At 35.9% G+C, this 13,350-nt stretch overlaps 1 protein-coding gene across 2 annotated transcripts in view; it reads right to left on the bottom strand.

Annotated features, from left to right (window-relative positions):
* Positions 1–3,338: 3,338 nt before the first annotated feature.
* Positions 3,339–13,350, bottom strand: part of LOC136826906 (major facilitator superfamily domain-containing protein 12-like) — a 106,305-nt gene continuing 96,293 nt past the window's right edge. For both annotated transcript variants that reach the window (XM_067084435.1, XM_067084436.1), the window contains exons 3-10: positions 12,538–12,694; positions 11,784–11,991; positions 10,355–10,550; positions 9,283–9,525; positions 8,279–8,416; positions 7,593–7,867; positions 7,001–7,107; positions 3,339–6,490 (exon numbers count right to left, since the gene is read on the bottom strand). In XM_067084435.1, coding sequence (XP_066940536.1) covers positions 6,360–6,490; positions 7,001–7,107; positions 7,593–7,867; positions 8,279–8,416; positions 9,283–9,525; positions 10,355–10,550; positions 11,784–11,991; positions 12,538–12,694 — 1,455 coding nt within the window. In that variant the 3' untranslated portion in view covers positions 3,339–6,359. The remainder of the gene's footprint in view (positions 6,491–7,000; positions 7,108–7,592; positions 7,868–8,278; positions 8,417–9,282; positions 9,526–10,354; positions 10,551–11,783; positions 11,992–12,537; positions 12,695–13,350) is intronic.

The raw sequence follows: 13,350 nt of genomic DNA, 5'->3' as shown, positions 1-13,350 counted from the left end.
ATATATATATATATATATATATAATATATATTTACAGTATATATAATACATATATCTATGTACATATGTGTGTGTGTGTGTGTGTGCGCGCGCGTGTGCGTGTGTGTAAGCATCACATGCTGCAAAAGTCACAAATATTTACATCTCAAGAGCACAGTTTTTGAAAGTGAGTCCCCATCATCATTTGGTTTTCAGTTAACATGTTTTGTATTATTCATAAAGGTCACAGGACCCTGTCCAGGATTCAGGATTATCAATTAACCTTCCACACAGGAAATGCCAAATTACCATGCATGGGTTAAGGTTTTGCCGGGATTAAAAAGTACATTAGGATTTGCCGTAAACTTTTAGGAGACGTCCGAAGAACATTCATAAGTTCCTCACGATGTCTACGCTACTTTATCAGTATATATATATATACAGTATGTATATATACATACATAAACACATATATATACTGTATATATTATATATATGTATGCATATATATTTACATACATATACAGGTATATATCTATACATACGTATATATGCACATATATATTTTTCAATAATAAAAGCTCTCGTATAAAAGGAGATGGTTTCAAAGAAAACACGGCAATGGTTACTTCCACATTCTTGCATTATCCGCGGATTATGGAGTTACCCTTGTGGACAAAACTTCCGACACATACTGCGCTACTCACCCCTAATTTGCATATACTCTAGCAATTCTTGAATGCCAACGCCGTGCCTTTCCGGAGCCTCTTCCCCAGCATCTATTCAGCGATTTCTGGGTCCTCCTCTCTTTTTCCCTGCTAACGCTTCGAAATTATACTCTCTTTTCGCCAACGTATCCTCCTCCATTCTTTGTAGATGGCAGAACCATTTCATAATAATCTGATTCATCATTTTACCTACAATAACCTCATGTGTTTCTACAGTTCTCAACTTTGATTATTGTGCTTCAAGTTGAAAGTGAGCTTTATGCTATTATTTTTAGTGGGGGTACTATGCGGTGCATTCGTTTTGTACGTGCTTATATGCTCTTGGTGACTCGTTTTTTTAAGCAATTATCTTTGGTATATAAAATATTCACTTCATCCATTGTACTAATATTTTTCTTGTTAGTAGTTATTTAGCTTGTGTTCCAGTCTCATTTTTAATTTTGGAACGTGTGTATTGCACATCTGCATCTCAGAATTTCACTTTACACTGACGTTTTTTAGTGCTGATGATAGAAAAGATGTATTCCCGAAATCTTGTTTTACCTCAGCAATGAATTTACATTGAACTTAGTGGAGTTTCCGCTTTCAACTAAATTATATATATATATATATATATATATATATATATATATATATATATATATATATACATATACATATACATATATCCAATGCAGCACGAAGGAACGCGTGCTTGAGAGTAGGCTATCACTAAATCCACGTCAGAAGGTGAGTGAAAACCGGGACTTTGAATAAGTACATTCGTAGTTTATTCTACATTTTCAAGTTCACACTGTGTGAACTTGAAAATGTAGAATTCAGTGATATATATAATGTTCTGTTATTTGTAGATTGTCCTGATAGGAAATCGCTCTAGTTTTATAGGATGTTAACCTTACAGCTAAGCCATTCATGGTCACTATCGAGAGCATAGGGCTAAGAAGTCAGGCGTCAGCAACTGAGCTACTTGCAAACAATGCATTTACCTGTGTTTCATATGAATACGTACTAAATTGATATACTGAAGGAACGCCAGTAAAACAACAAAGTATTTGCATTAGTATATCAGATTGACAACCATTTACTGCAATTATGCATTACAATTCAATAGGCAGTCGTAATTTACGTAGGTAAAACGAAGGCCATCTGTGAAAGGTACACTCGGCAAGAAAAGTGAAGATACAGTTTTTTTAAATCTTCGGACATATATTGCTCAATAATGCGACATCTGGCAACTTAAGAAAGGGGAGGAGCTTCAGTCTTATTGTTTTTGTTTTTTGCTTGACCTCCTATAACTTTCAATCATATTCTACGAATTCTGACATCATTGATACTTAAATGCAATAGTAAGCTTTACAATATTCGTTCAAGTTGTAATTCGCAGCGACAGTTCTGAGCAAAATAAACATTTTTCGACATAATCGACCAAGCAACCTTACACAAATGAATTTATGATACCACAATGAACGGAATGCTTGCATAATCGGAAACGCGATCTTTCATAGTAAAATCAAGAGTTAAATTTGAGCAATGTCCAAGGAAAAACGTGGGGAACAATAAAGAAACGGATGCAATGTTACGATGAGAGAGAGAGAGAGAGAGAGAGAGAGAGAGAGAGAGAGAGAGAGAGAGAGAGAGAGTGCTGTTGTGTAAGCCTAGGCCTATATGGAGAGCTACTCATTTCATTTTTTTTCTTTTAGAGTTTGAGCGATACTATTTTTGTATAGCATGTTTTAGCAATGGAGAGAGAGAGAGAGAGAGAGAGAGAGAGAGAGAGAGAGAGAGAGAGAGAGAGAGAGAGAAAACTATGGCGACGTCAAGAAACATCCAGTTACTTGTGTTTTTCCGCTGAAGTGTTCCGCACATCATAGAGAACGCTCTTGCGGATTTAAATAGATTTGGTCAACTTACCGTAGCTGTCACAACATTAACTGCCATTAATTCCAGCTAACTTTTAACACCGTGAAATACAAATATGAATGTGTAAAAATTAAAGAAATTATCATTACCTCGTATGATGATGCAATAATAAGCCTGTTCATTACGGAAAACGAGTAAATATTGCCGTTCTGATAAAACAGTACTACACTGAGATATCCACACACTATCTTTTAGATCTCTATGAACGAAGTCATCTAAGAAATTCTGATTACTTCGGACATGCATGGTGTTTTTAAGTATCTGGACGTTTTTGTTTTGCAGATTTAACATATATGATATAATTTGCATTGTATTTTCATATTCTAGAGTAAATTTACCGAGATTATGTGTTTTCTGTAAGAAAAAAAATTAAAATTCGATGAACGAAATCTAATGAAAACTGTATCTTCACTTTTCTTGCCGAGTGTACAAGCAATGACTAGTGAGGGTTGGCTTAATTATGAATTTGTCTTTATAGTTAGTATCATAAATTATCTTAGTCTATGTATATAAGATCTAAAGCTTTCCTTCACCAGAAAAATGTATTTTCAAAGACACAAAAACACCTTATCTCGAGATTTGTGTTGGTCTACCATGGAAGAGAGAGCTTCCAGAAGTGTACGAAAATCGAGAAGTTAAACTGTGATGGTGGATATCAAAAATACACACTCGGGCTTTCAGTTACTGAAGGAACTTCAAAAAAAAACCAACTATGTACATATACTTTTATTAAATATGAAACGACTGATGACATGGAAAAAAACTTAACATGAAACAATGAAAAGTCGACAACAACAATATGCGTCACTGAAAATGAAGTGTGCCAGATGAATAATAATAAAGACAAGTCTTAACTATAATCTACTGCTAAAATAAGATTTGTTACGCGATAATAAAATATATATAATGCCTATTAAAGAGAGGGGAAGACTTAAGGAGTTGTTCTCATCGAATAGATAGATTGGATCATGTCAAGATTAGCGAACCCACTCACAGCAGGGTTCGCTATTTTACAAGAAGATTATTTGGTTCGTTATTCTTTACATAAGAATAATCAGGTTCGCTGTTCTAGACACGAACACTTCGGTATCAGACATCTGATTCCCCAGGGGGTACTACTAAACAAGGCGAAATACATTTGACACCGGCTCCCCCCCCCCAAGGGGCAAGTACTAGACACGGCAAAACAGTGTAGATGAATCAGTTTCGCCGTGTTTAGTACTAGCCCTCATGTGGAATTGGAGTTCGGACCGGAAAGGGTTGGCCATTCTTTACAAGGGGATCACTGGGTTCGCTGTTCTTGACATGGAGATGTTGGGTTCGCTTATCTTGACATGATCCGATAGATTTTAACAACCACAACAATAAGACAACAGGTGAACAACTATTAAATGAGTAATCTTGGTTTGAGGCCTACTGCTAAAAGTGGAGTCCAAAATGCGTTCGTCAGAGTAGTTTAGTTCATGAGGAAATTATTTTTTCAATGAAGTTATACTTTTCGGTTTCAAATCTAGCAGCATCCTAACAAGTGAGCCATCTGACTGACTCCCTGATCGTATAATATATATATATATATATATATATATATATATATATATATATATATATATATGTATGTATATGTATGTATGTATGTATCTTGGTTGGCATTTCAATGGGGAAGGTCATGACTGTAATGACCATCAACTTCCAACTAATACATCCATACGTATATATATATATATATATATATATATATATATATATATATATATATATATATACATACATACATACATACATACATACATACATATGTGTGTGTGTGTGTGTGTAACATCGTAGCTAACTTCTTGTTATCAGACAGGTGTACTCGCGTTATCTAGCTGCTAATTGCTAAAATTCAAGTGGAACAATAACGGTCATTAAGATAGCACGTATCTGGCTAAGTCGCCCAGTTCCTTGACTTAATTTTCAGATAATGTAGACAGACCTGCTACACATGCAGACGGTTACTACGAGCCCGGCTGGCCACCTGCAAACAGGGACTCCAGGGAGGGAAACGCCGAATTCGCAGCGTACGAACCTGGCTAAGGTATATGAACAGTCACTGTCTAGTAAAGTTATAAGCTGGACCGGATGAATTAAGACATCCTATCATTTCTTAGCCAGGTAAAGTGCTGCACCCTAGATTAGGCTAGGTTAGGATGTATTCCTTGAATCGTCATATTCGCATTTTTTGGTTATGATTGCTGGGAGTAGCCAGTTCGTACGCAGAAGGTTTGACTGTCAGCTGAACAGTCTTGCTCTCCCATTATCAATAATTATCACATTTCATGAAGGCACATCGTTACAAGATGTATACGGTTGATAAAAATAATACGATGAAGTTTCTAAGTGCTTTAAACTTCACAGTCCTTCCCTTAAGAACTTTGTAGATATCCGGGTTGTGTTCAGATCAATGTCGTACAGATTAAATATAAAATGCTCCACTGTCTCGTCGATACCAAACGATTATTTTGCAGGTAAAATTCAAATACAGTAAAAAAAAACATTAAATGTACTCAATAAATACAGCAATTGAAAGTCACTGAAGGTATGTTTAAAAACATCCCTGGATGTAACTGTTCTGTGAACAAGACGTTGACGGAAGAGAGGACTTTTTACGCTAAAACAATGCTACTAGAATCCATATCACAGGATTTGTATAACGGAAAATATAGCCTCTTAAAAACGTGTTAAACATTGTATTAAATAATCTCTGCGATATTCAGTAAGGCACACGACAGGATCATATATCACATGAAAGCTCCTTTCTGTATGTTAGTCAACGGATGAAACGAAAGCAGCCTCTGTAAATCGAACGCAACCATGATCAAAAGAATTCGACCGTCATTAGAGGAATGAATCCGGGATCAAACGAACCCAATTTACTTGATGCATTTTAGAGTGCATACGGCGATGCAATAACTTGCTTGATTTAAGAATCAAATAAATAGGTTTTAAAGTCACTGTCATCGTCAGGATTTCGACTGGTGACCATTCATAGAGGAAACAATGTTTTTTTACCGTTTTTATCGATTGCAGCTTCTTCTTCCACGTGCTGTCATAACAATGTTTCATTATCTCTCCTGTGAGAAGATATATTGTCTTCTGACGCAAGAATCTCTTTGTTAGACACCTCATATTCACTATCGAATTCCCATTCAACCACGAAAACGAAATTAGTCAGAAGAAAGAGTATAGGATGATAGGAAGAACGGTATCTTCAATTAATTGTTTTGCGTAAATGGAAATATAATTTTTTCAAATTTAACGTAAAAGTTTGTCACATACATAATCACTTTTGTATATATGATCACTTATATATATATATATATATATATATATATATATATATATATATATATATATACATACATATATATATATAATTTCAGTTATGTCTGAAGTCTATACAAGTACTCAGGGTGAAGCTGGTTCTCTTATTGTAGTTTGAGCATGACCTGACCTCAGCCATACCTTTCCATCTATTCTACGCGCACCACTTTATAGGCATCTTAAAGTATGACCTCGATCATTCCACGCTTAAGGACTCTAAAGGACTTCCCATTTGGCCCAGGTATGCCCCTACATCTTAAAAGATCCCCCATTTTATGTGGATAGTCATTGGTATTTACAAATATACTCTTAATGCTCTGACTGCCAAAAGACAGCGGCTTTGGGACTGCCTCGATTCTTTGACCCTGTGTCTTAGGAAGGAGAGCGGATCTCGTCAGGGAGTTTCCCGTTGGAAATGGTGCCTATGGCTGGGTTGTCGATACCCTGGAAGCTGGATTCTGATTGGTCAGAGTCCTGCAGGATGTCTATAACTGGCGATTCTCCTGCGGGTAAATAGTAAAGAGAAATTAGATATATGGAAGTAATATTTACATAACAGCTTTTTAGACTGGCAAGTACAACAAATTTTGACATAAATTGTAAAGATAAACGGTAATATCAGAAAGACGGCGGCCTGGATAGTTATATCGCAAAATTATTTTATGATAAAGTAGTTCTGGCACTCACTGCTGGAAAGTACCTTAATGAAAATGTGGGTATAATAGAATGGACGAAAAAAATATCAATATCAAGTCACCAATGAAAAACACTGTTGCTCGGCAAGTTCGTTGATAAAGTAAACAAAAAAAAAAAAAGAAAAAAAATGTATGGTTTACTGAATTGGAAACAGTCTGGCGTCTCAGCTATTATATGTCTAAAATGTATCTTCTGCAAGAAAGAAAATGGGCCGTCATCAACAAACCCTGTTTTACAGGAATAAAAAGTTGAACTCTGAATGGAAATAAAAGGGGTACGTGGATAGGAGACAAATAACAGAGGCTTCAGGAACTCACCTTTCCGTTTTCCGACTTTGACGTTGATCAGCGTGATCGTGATGGCCATCCCGAGGAGACAGGAGGCTCCGCATGCGAAAGTGATGATGCTTCTGTAATACCACGGCCTGTGGACACAAACAGAACAAATCTTGTAAACATCGAAGTAGTTAAATTTTAAGAGAAGTGCTGAGGTTTTAATTATCAAGAAGGGTAACAGCAACATTCTAAAGCGAATTTTAGTGATGTCAGAGATGTTTTATTTTCTTATTGGTAGTATGCCGTTGATAATTTGTGGAGTGAAAAAGTATCAGTCACTCTGATAAAAGCAAATCCAGAACTGATTTTAGAATAATACAATCCTAAGGACTGCTGTTAAAAGTACACCACAAGGACGTCTCATCTTGACAAATAAATAAATAAATAAGAAATGAAGTTGGGGACGTTATCTACGCTTTTCCCAGCAAAGAGCCCTTACTACAAGAATATGTATATATTCTAACAGCAGAAAAAGAAGCATATTTATATAATTTACGGGAAAGAACTCAAGATTAAAAAATAATAGTTCAACAAAACGACAAAAACCACAAAATGGGAAATTGACTCTACTCACTCATCCGAACTGAAGTTCTGAATGATCATGATGATGATTCCGTTGGAGAACTTGTCCACAAGGCTCATGAACCCGTAGACGAAAGCGCCTCCCTCGACGTTATGGCCTATGAGGTCAGCCGTGATGGAGAGCGAGGTGATGAGGAGGGTAGAGCCGCCGATACCCAAGAGAGCAGCGACCAAGAAGATACCCCACTGGGTGAAGTAGCTCCCCTTGCCAAACCATATCCACAGACACCCACAAAGTCCGACGAGGCATCCGAGGCCGAAGGTTCCCTATGGAGTAAAGAGGATAAATATTTTTTAGCTTTATTTTACTTTAATGGCAAAAGAGAAGGAAAGATATTCAGGACTATTTTGTTTGTGATTATAGTGAGGACATTGTTCCAAGAGGTCATGATGATTGCTAGCATGGAAGAAAAGAAAAAAGAAGGAATGATTACTGTCGATAAATATTACTGTATTCATTACAGAGTAAGGCTACGCTAAGTGCCTATACACTTATATTTAATTTCTTATTCAAATGTCATTCTAAAGATTCGTCAGATATATTTAAATTTTTTGATGATCTTTGTTCCATAAACCGAAAAGAATAAAAGAGGAATTAGTTATATCTCATAATGATCAGCTGTTACAATTCAGAGGAATACTCTAAACGGAATATACCACTGTCAATGCGAATCTTACCTTCCTCCCGATTTTTTTGTTGACCTGCTTCATGACCAAAGACCCAACGAATCCGGCCAAGTACATGACGAAGGGCACCGTGGCAATGAAGGTCTCGCTCAAGAACAACGTCTCTTGAACGTACAGAGGAATGTACACCTGATCGAGGAGACAGAGCAAAAAAGGTATTATTATTACCTGAGAGAAAAGCTACATACTTTATGCAAAAATTATATATATATATATATATATATATATATATATATATATATATATATATATATATATATATATATATATATATATATATATATATATATATATATATATATATACATATATACATATATATACTGTATATATATATATATATGTATATATAAAGTTAAGGCTGTCTAAAGTACGTTAAGGCAAGAAAAAGTACATACGCACTTAAGATTATCCAAAATAAAATAGAGCATCCTCCTCGGGAAAAAAGTTGCGTACTTTCAAGAAAAATAAAATCAAGAAGGGTTGGGTTGTCCTTGGAAATGCGCCTAAAGACATTCGCACAAAAAAATAAATGTACATGTATATCATTCCATCCCAAGAGGTATTCTTTTGGTGGAGAGATTCTTAAGATTCTTCTCGTGACAACACTGAGCTAACAAATGGATTTGTGCGTATGTATGTATGTGTATGTATATATATATATATATGTATATATATATATATATATATATATATATATATATATATATATATATATATATATATATATATATATATATATATATATGTGTGTGTGTGTGTGTGTGTGTGTGTGTGAGTGTTCGCGTAAAATGAATGATTTAATGGGTCTTTTAAGCATTTCCGCTCACAGAGAGGTCAAAACCTGATCACCTTGGCAGGATCGAATGGTTATCATTGTCCCTCTTCCAAACCAACGACCACCAAAACAAGGCCTTTTGATAAAAACATTTTATAAGACAAACTTAAAAAAAAAAATTGCCCAAAGTCCTAAAAATAAGAAATATTATCCTTACCTGGTAAAGGTTGACGTAGAGTCTGGTCGCCATGTACAGGACGGCGATCTGGTAGAAGGGCTTCTCCTTAAACCAGTCGATCTTCCTCATCGTAGTGACGGGTTTCTCCTCCTTCGGCGCCTTCTGTTCCTCGATGGCGATGTCCTCGGGCTTTCGGGGCTTGATGAATGCGGGTTCTGTCACCCCCAAGTGAAAGAGGGCGGAGAAAAAGCCCCCCACGACCACCACTATCAGCGAGATGTTCTGCGGATGGTAAGTGAAGGAGGCATTGTAGCAGATTCTTTAATGTTGATTACCGTTACCTTTACCTGACTTGAGTAAATTGCACATAAACACAAACCTACATAGAGACTTTTGTACTTATGCATAATTTTCTTTCGTTTTTCCTATCAACGATCACTCCCCTTCTTACATCTAAACTGCTGCATCATGGATGATTCCCTAGCGCAGAAAACTTCCACAACACTAGTTCCTTTATATATACAGGTGTATAAAAGATCACCAGCAGCATGTCGAACATCCCACCACACAATCTGCGCCATTTATCTCTTATCTTAAACGCACTCTCTCCCTCCCTCTCTGGATACTTAGGCCCTCTCTCTCTCTCTCTCTCTCTCTCTCTCTCTCTCTCTCTCTCTCTCTCTCTCTCTCTCTTTGTGTGAAGTTCCGCTACCGAATTCATGTTATATTCTGAAGCGTCGTAAAGCATAAAGGCGCCTTAAAAAGTCTGATATTTTGAATGTAATATAATCTTTTACCTTCAAACTTATTTTGATATCATTATTACATATAATTGCTTGAGAGTATTTATAGGTATATATGAATTCTAGGAATCGGATTTTTATCACGTTGTATCATTTGTTTCAGCAAATGATAAAATACATATAATTGCTTGAGAGTATTCATAGGTAAGTATGAATTACATGAATGCTATTGGATAGGATTTCCATCAACTTTATTCTTTGTAATTTTTTCAAGAAAAAAATTCATATTTGGCTTCGATGACTATAGTGACTTTGACAACACTGTATTACCAAATCAATCAACCAAATGTACTATCTTCTCAACTCACTCTAAACTTAATGGAATCTTCTGGTCCTACGGTGTCAGTCGAACACCCAGCCATTGCTTCTGCGTCGGCGGCCTCGTTCACCTCAACCATGGTGCAGTTTGGCATGGGTGAAGTTTCACCCGCCGACTTCTGGGTGTTGAGGACGACAAAGGTAATGGCGAAGACTCCTAGGTTGGCCAGTACTGTGAAGGCGTACCTGTGTACGAAATTGAACGGTAACATAGACTGCTATTATTTTTAGCTTTTAGTTTTCTGTAAAAGAAAACTGTTGCGCCGGCTTTGTCTTTCCGGCCGCACGTTTTTCTGTCCGCACTTTTTTCTGTCTGCACTTTTCCTGTCCGCCCTAAGATCTTAAAAACTACTGAGGCTAGAGGGCTGCAAATTGGTATGTTGATCACCCACCCTCCAGTCATCAAACATACCAAATTGCAGCCCTTTAGCCCTCAGTAGTTTTTATTTTATTTAAGGTTAAAGTTAGCCATAATCGTGCTTCTGGCAACGACATAGGATATGCCATCACCGGGCAATGGTTAAAGTTTCATGAGCAACAGAGCTATTTTCGGCGGCCTTGATTATACGCTATAGCGGCTATACAGAAAACTCGAATGCGCCGAAGAAACTTCGGCGCATTTTTTGCTTGTTATCTCGTGTACCTAAATTTTGTATATGTATTGTCTCTACTTTGCATATCTATGTACATGGGTCTGAGCTGAAGTAAATGATATTTATTAATTATTATTATTATTATTATTATTATTATTATTATTATTATTATTATTATTATTATTATTATTATTATTATTCAAAAGTACGTTTGTTTTGGACTTCGTTTTTCAAGTTTCCAGTCCCTTCAGTTCTCGTAATTGTAATTTTTTCAAGTTTCCAGTTTCTTTGGTTCACGAATTTGTTAAACTGACGCTTTTTACGTTTTCAGTTTAATTATTCATATTGTTTTAGTAATTGCTCGTTGGTTACCTTAACTAACATCACTTCTCATGCTTCGTAAATATTAAATAGAACTGATGTGTTTAAAATAAGACTTATCATTGCGTTGATGGCTAATATGAAGGATGGAAATTACCCTTTTTTCATAACAATGATCTAAATTAAGTTAGAACTCAGTTGTCTGATCCCTTAAAACTGGTCCCTGTTTCTCCCCGATAATCAGTATCCCATTTCTTTTCTTTGACTGCAGTATATGAATTTCTATTCACTCAGTTCTCTAGAAATTGTGCAGATTAACCTTTTTTTTATCAGTTGAATGGATTTAGCAATTAATTAGACATTTAAACCTTATGCTATGCTACATAGCTGATCTCTTTTAATACCTAACCTGATAGCTTTCACTAGTTTTCTGTAGCTAAACCGATCGATTTCAACGCCCAAGACAATAAACGTTATAGAATTCATCTTTCCTCCGTTCACTAACCTGATAGAGTTTAATTCTGTTCTCTGGTGTTTCTTGGTGGTCAGGTCGGGAATGAGGGCCAGGTGGGATATCTGGACGCACGCCCACCCAAACTGGAAGATGCACACGAACAGGACATAATAGGCAAATTGGGCCCATTTAGTGGCCTCCTCACAGCCGATGCAACCGTTGAAGATGAAGGGGAAACTGAAGAAGACGAGGACAGAACCTGGAATTGGGAGAGAACTGTCAGATGGAGCAATACACTAAATAGTCTGTGAGTCAGGTAATTAAAATGTGATATATGGATATTTGTACAGTTTTTATATGTACGTATATATTTAATACACATACACAAATATATATATATATATATATATATATATATATATATATATATATATATATATATATATATGTGTGTGTGTGTGTGTGTGTGTGTATACACACACACACACACACACACACACACACATATATATATATATATATATATATATATATATATATATATATATATATATATATCACTTTTCCTTTTCCAGGCATTAATGCATTTAGGTAGAAATACTATCCGAAAAATTGTTCTCTCTCTTCTTCCATGTTTTATTTTAATGGGTATTTTCCCAGGCATGTATATGTATATACATATATGTATATATATATACAGTATATATAGTATATATATATATATATATATATATATATATATATATATATATATATATATATATATATATATATTCTAATACTTATATTCTAATACTGAACTCACCTAACAAGTGCCAAACTTTTCTCCTTCCGTATCTGGCGCAGAGAGGGAACTTATTTTCCTTGTCTGAGAAGATACCGACAATTGGGGTACTGATCCCGTCGGCGATCTGGCCCACCAGTAACACAAGACCGGCTACGGTAGGATCAAATTGCAGCACCTGGCAAAAGGAAAAGAAAAAAAATATTAATTATTCTTATTTCTTGATTATTTTTCGCATTTCAGAACATTCTGAGTAGATTTTCATAACTAATGCTAGAAAACGAGAATGATAATAATAAAAATTATTATTATTATTTCAGTAGATGAAACCTATTCACACTGAACAAGCACACAGGGGCCACTGACTTGAAATTCAAGCTTCCAAAGAATGGTGGTTTCAACTTCCCACCGCAGACCCCACACTGCAGCAATAACTGATCGTGATACAGACCCAGTGATTTTTCATCGTCCTTGGGGAGACGCAAACACGCTACATCTGAGTGGCATGCCACGACACTAACCACTATACCAGCGGACTGGCTAAAATCACAGTGGAAAGTATCCACAACTCATTTATTTTTCTGGAAGCTGTATGGACTAATGCTCGCTCTTGATCCAATTACCAGAGGATGAATGTTGCAGTGACTATCTTTTTGTGTTTCTAGAGCCAGTCACTGGTGGTGGAAATAACTTACTAGGGCGAAACAGTTCTAGACTCTGCATGGGATTAATTCCCAGTATAGTGACTGACTGACTCCTGTCTTTCCTACCCTAAGCAAGTCTCCTTTGATTTTATAATTCACTTAAATTTTTATCTAATTTATTAATTATTTT

This window comes from Macrobrachium rosenbergii, chromosome 41 (genome assembly GCF_040412425.1).
Source record: "Macrobrachium rosenbergii isolate ZJJX-2024 chromosome 41, ASM4041242v1, whole genome shotgun sequence".
NCBI classification, from domain to species: domain Eukaryota; kingdom Metazoa; phylum Arthropoda; class Malacostraca; order Decapoda; family Palaemonidae; genus Macrobrachium; species Macrobrachium rosenbergii.
This window is presented reverse-complemented; position numbering and strand designations above follow the sequence as displayed.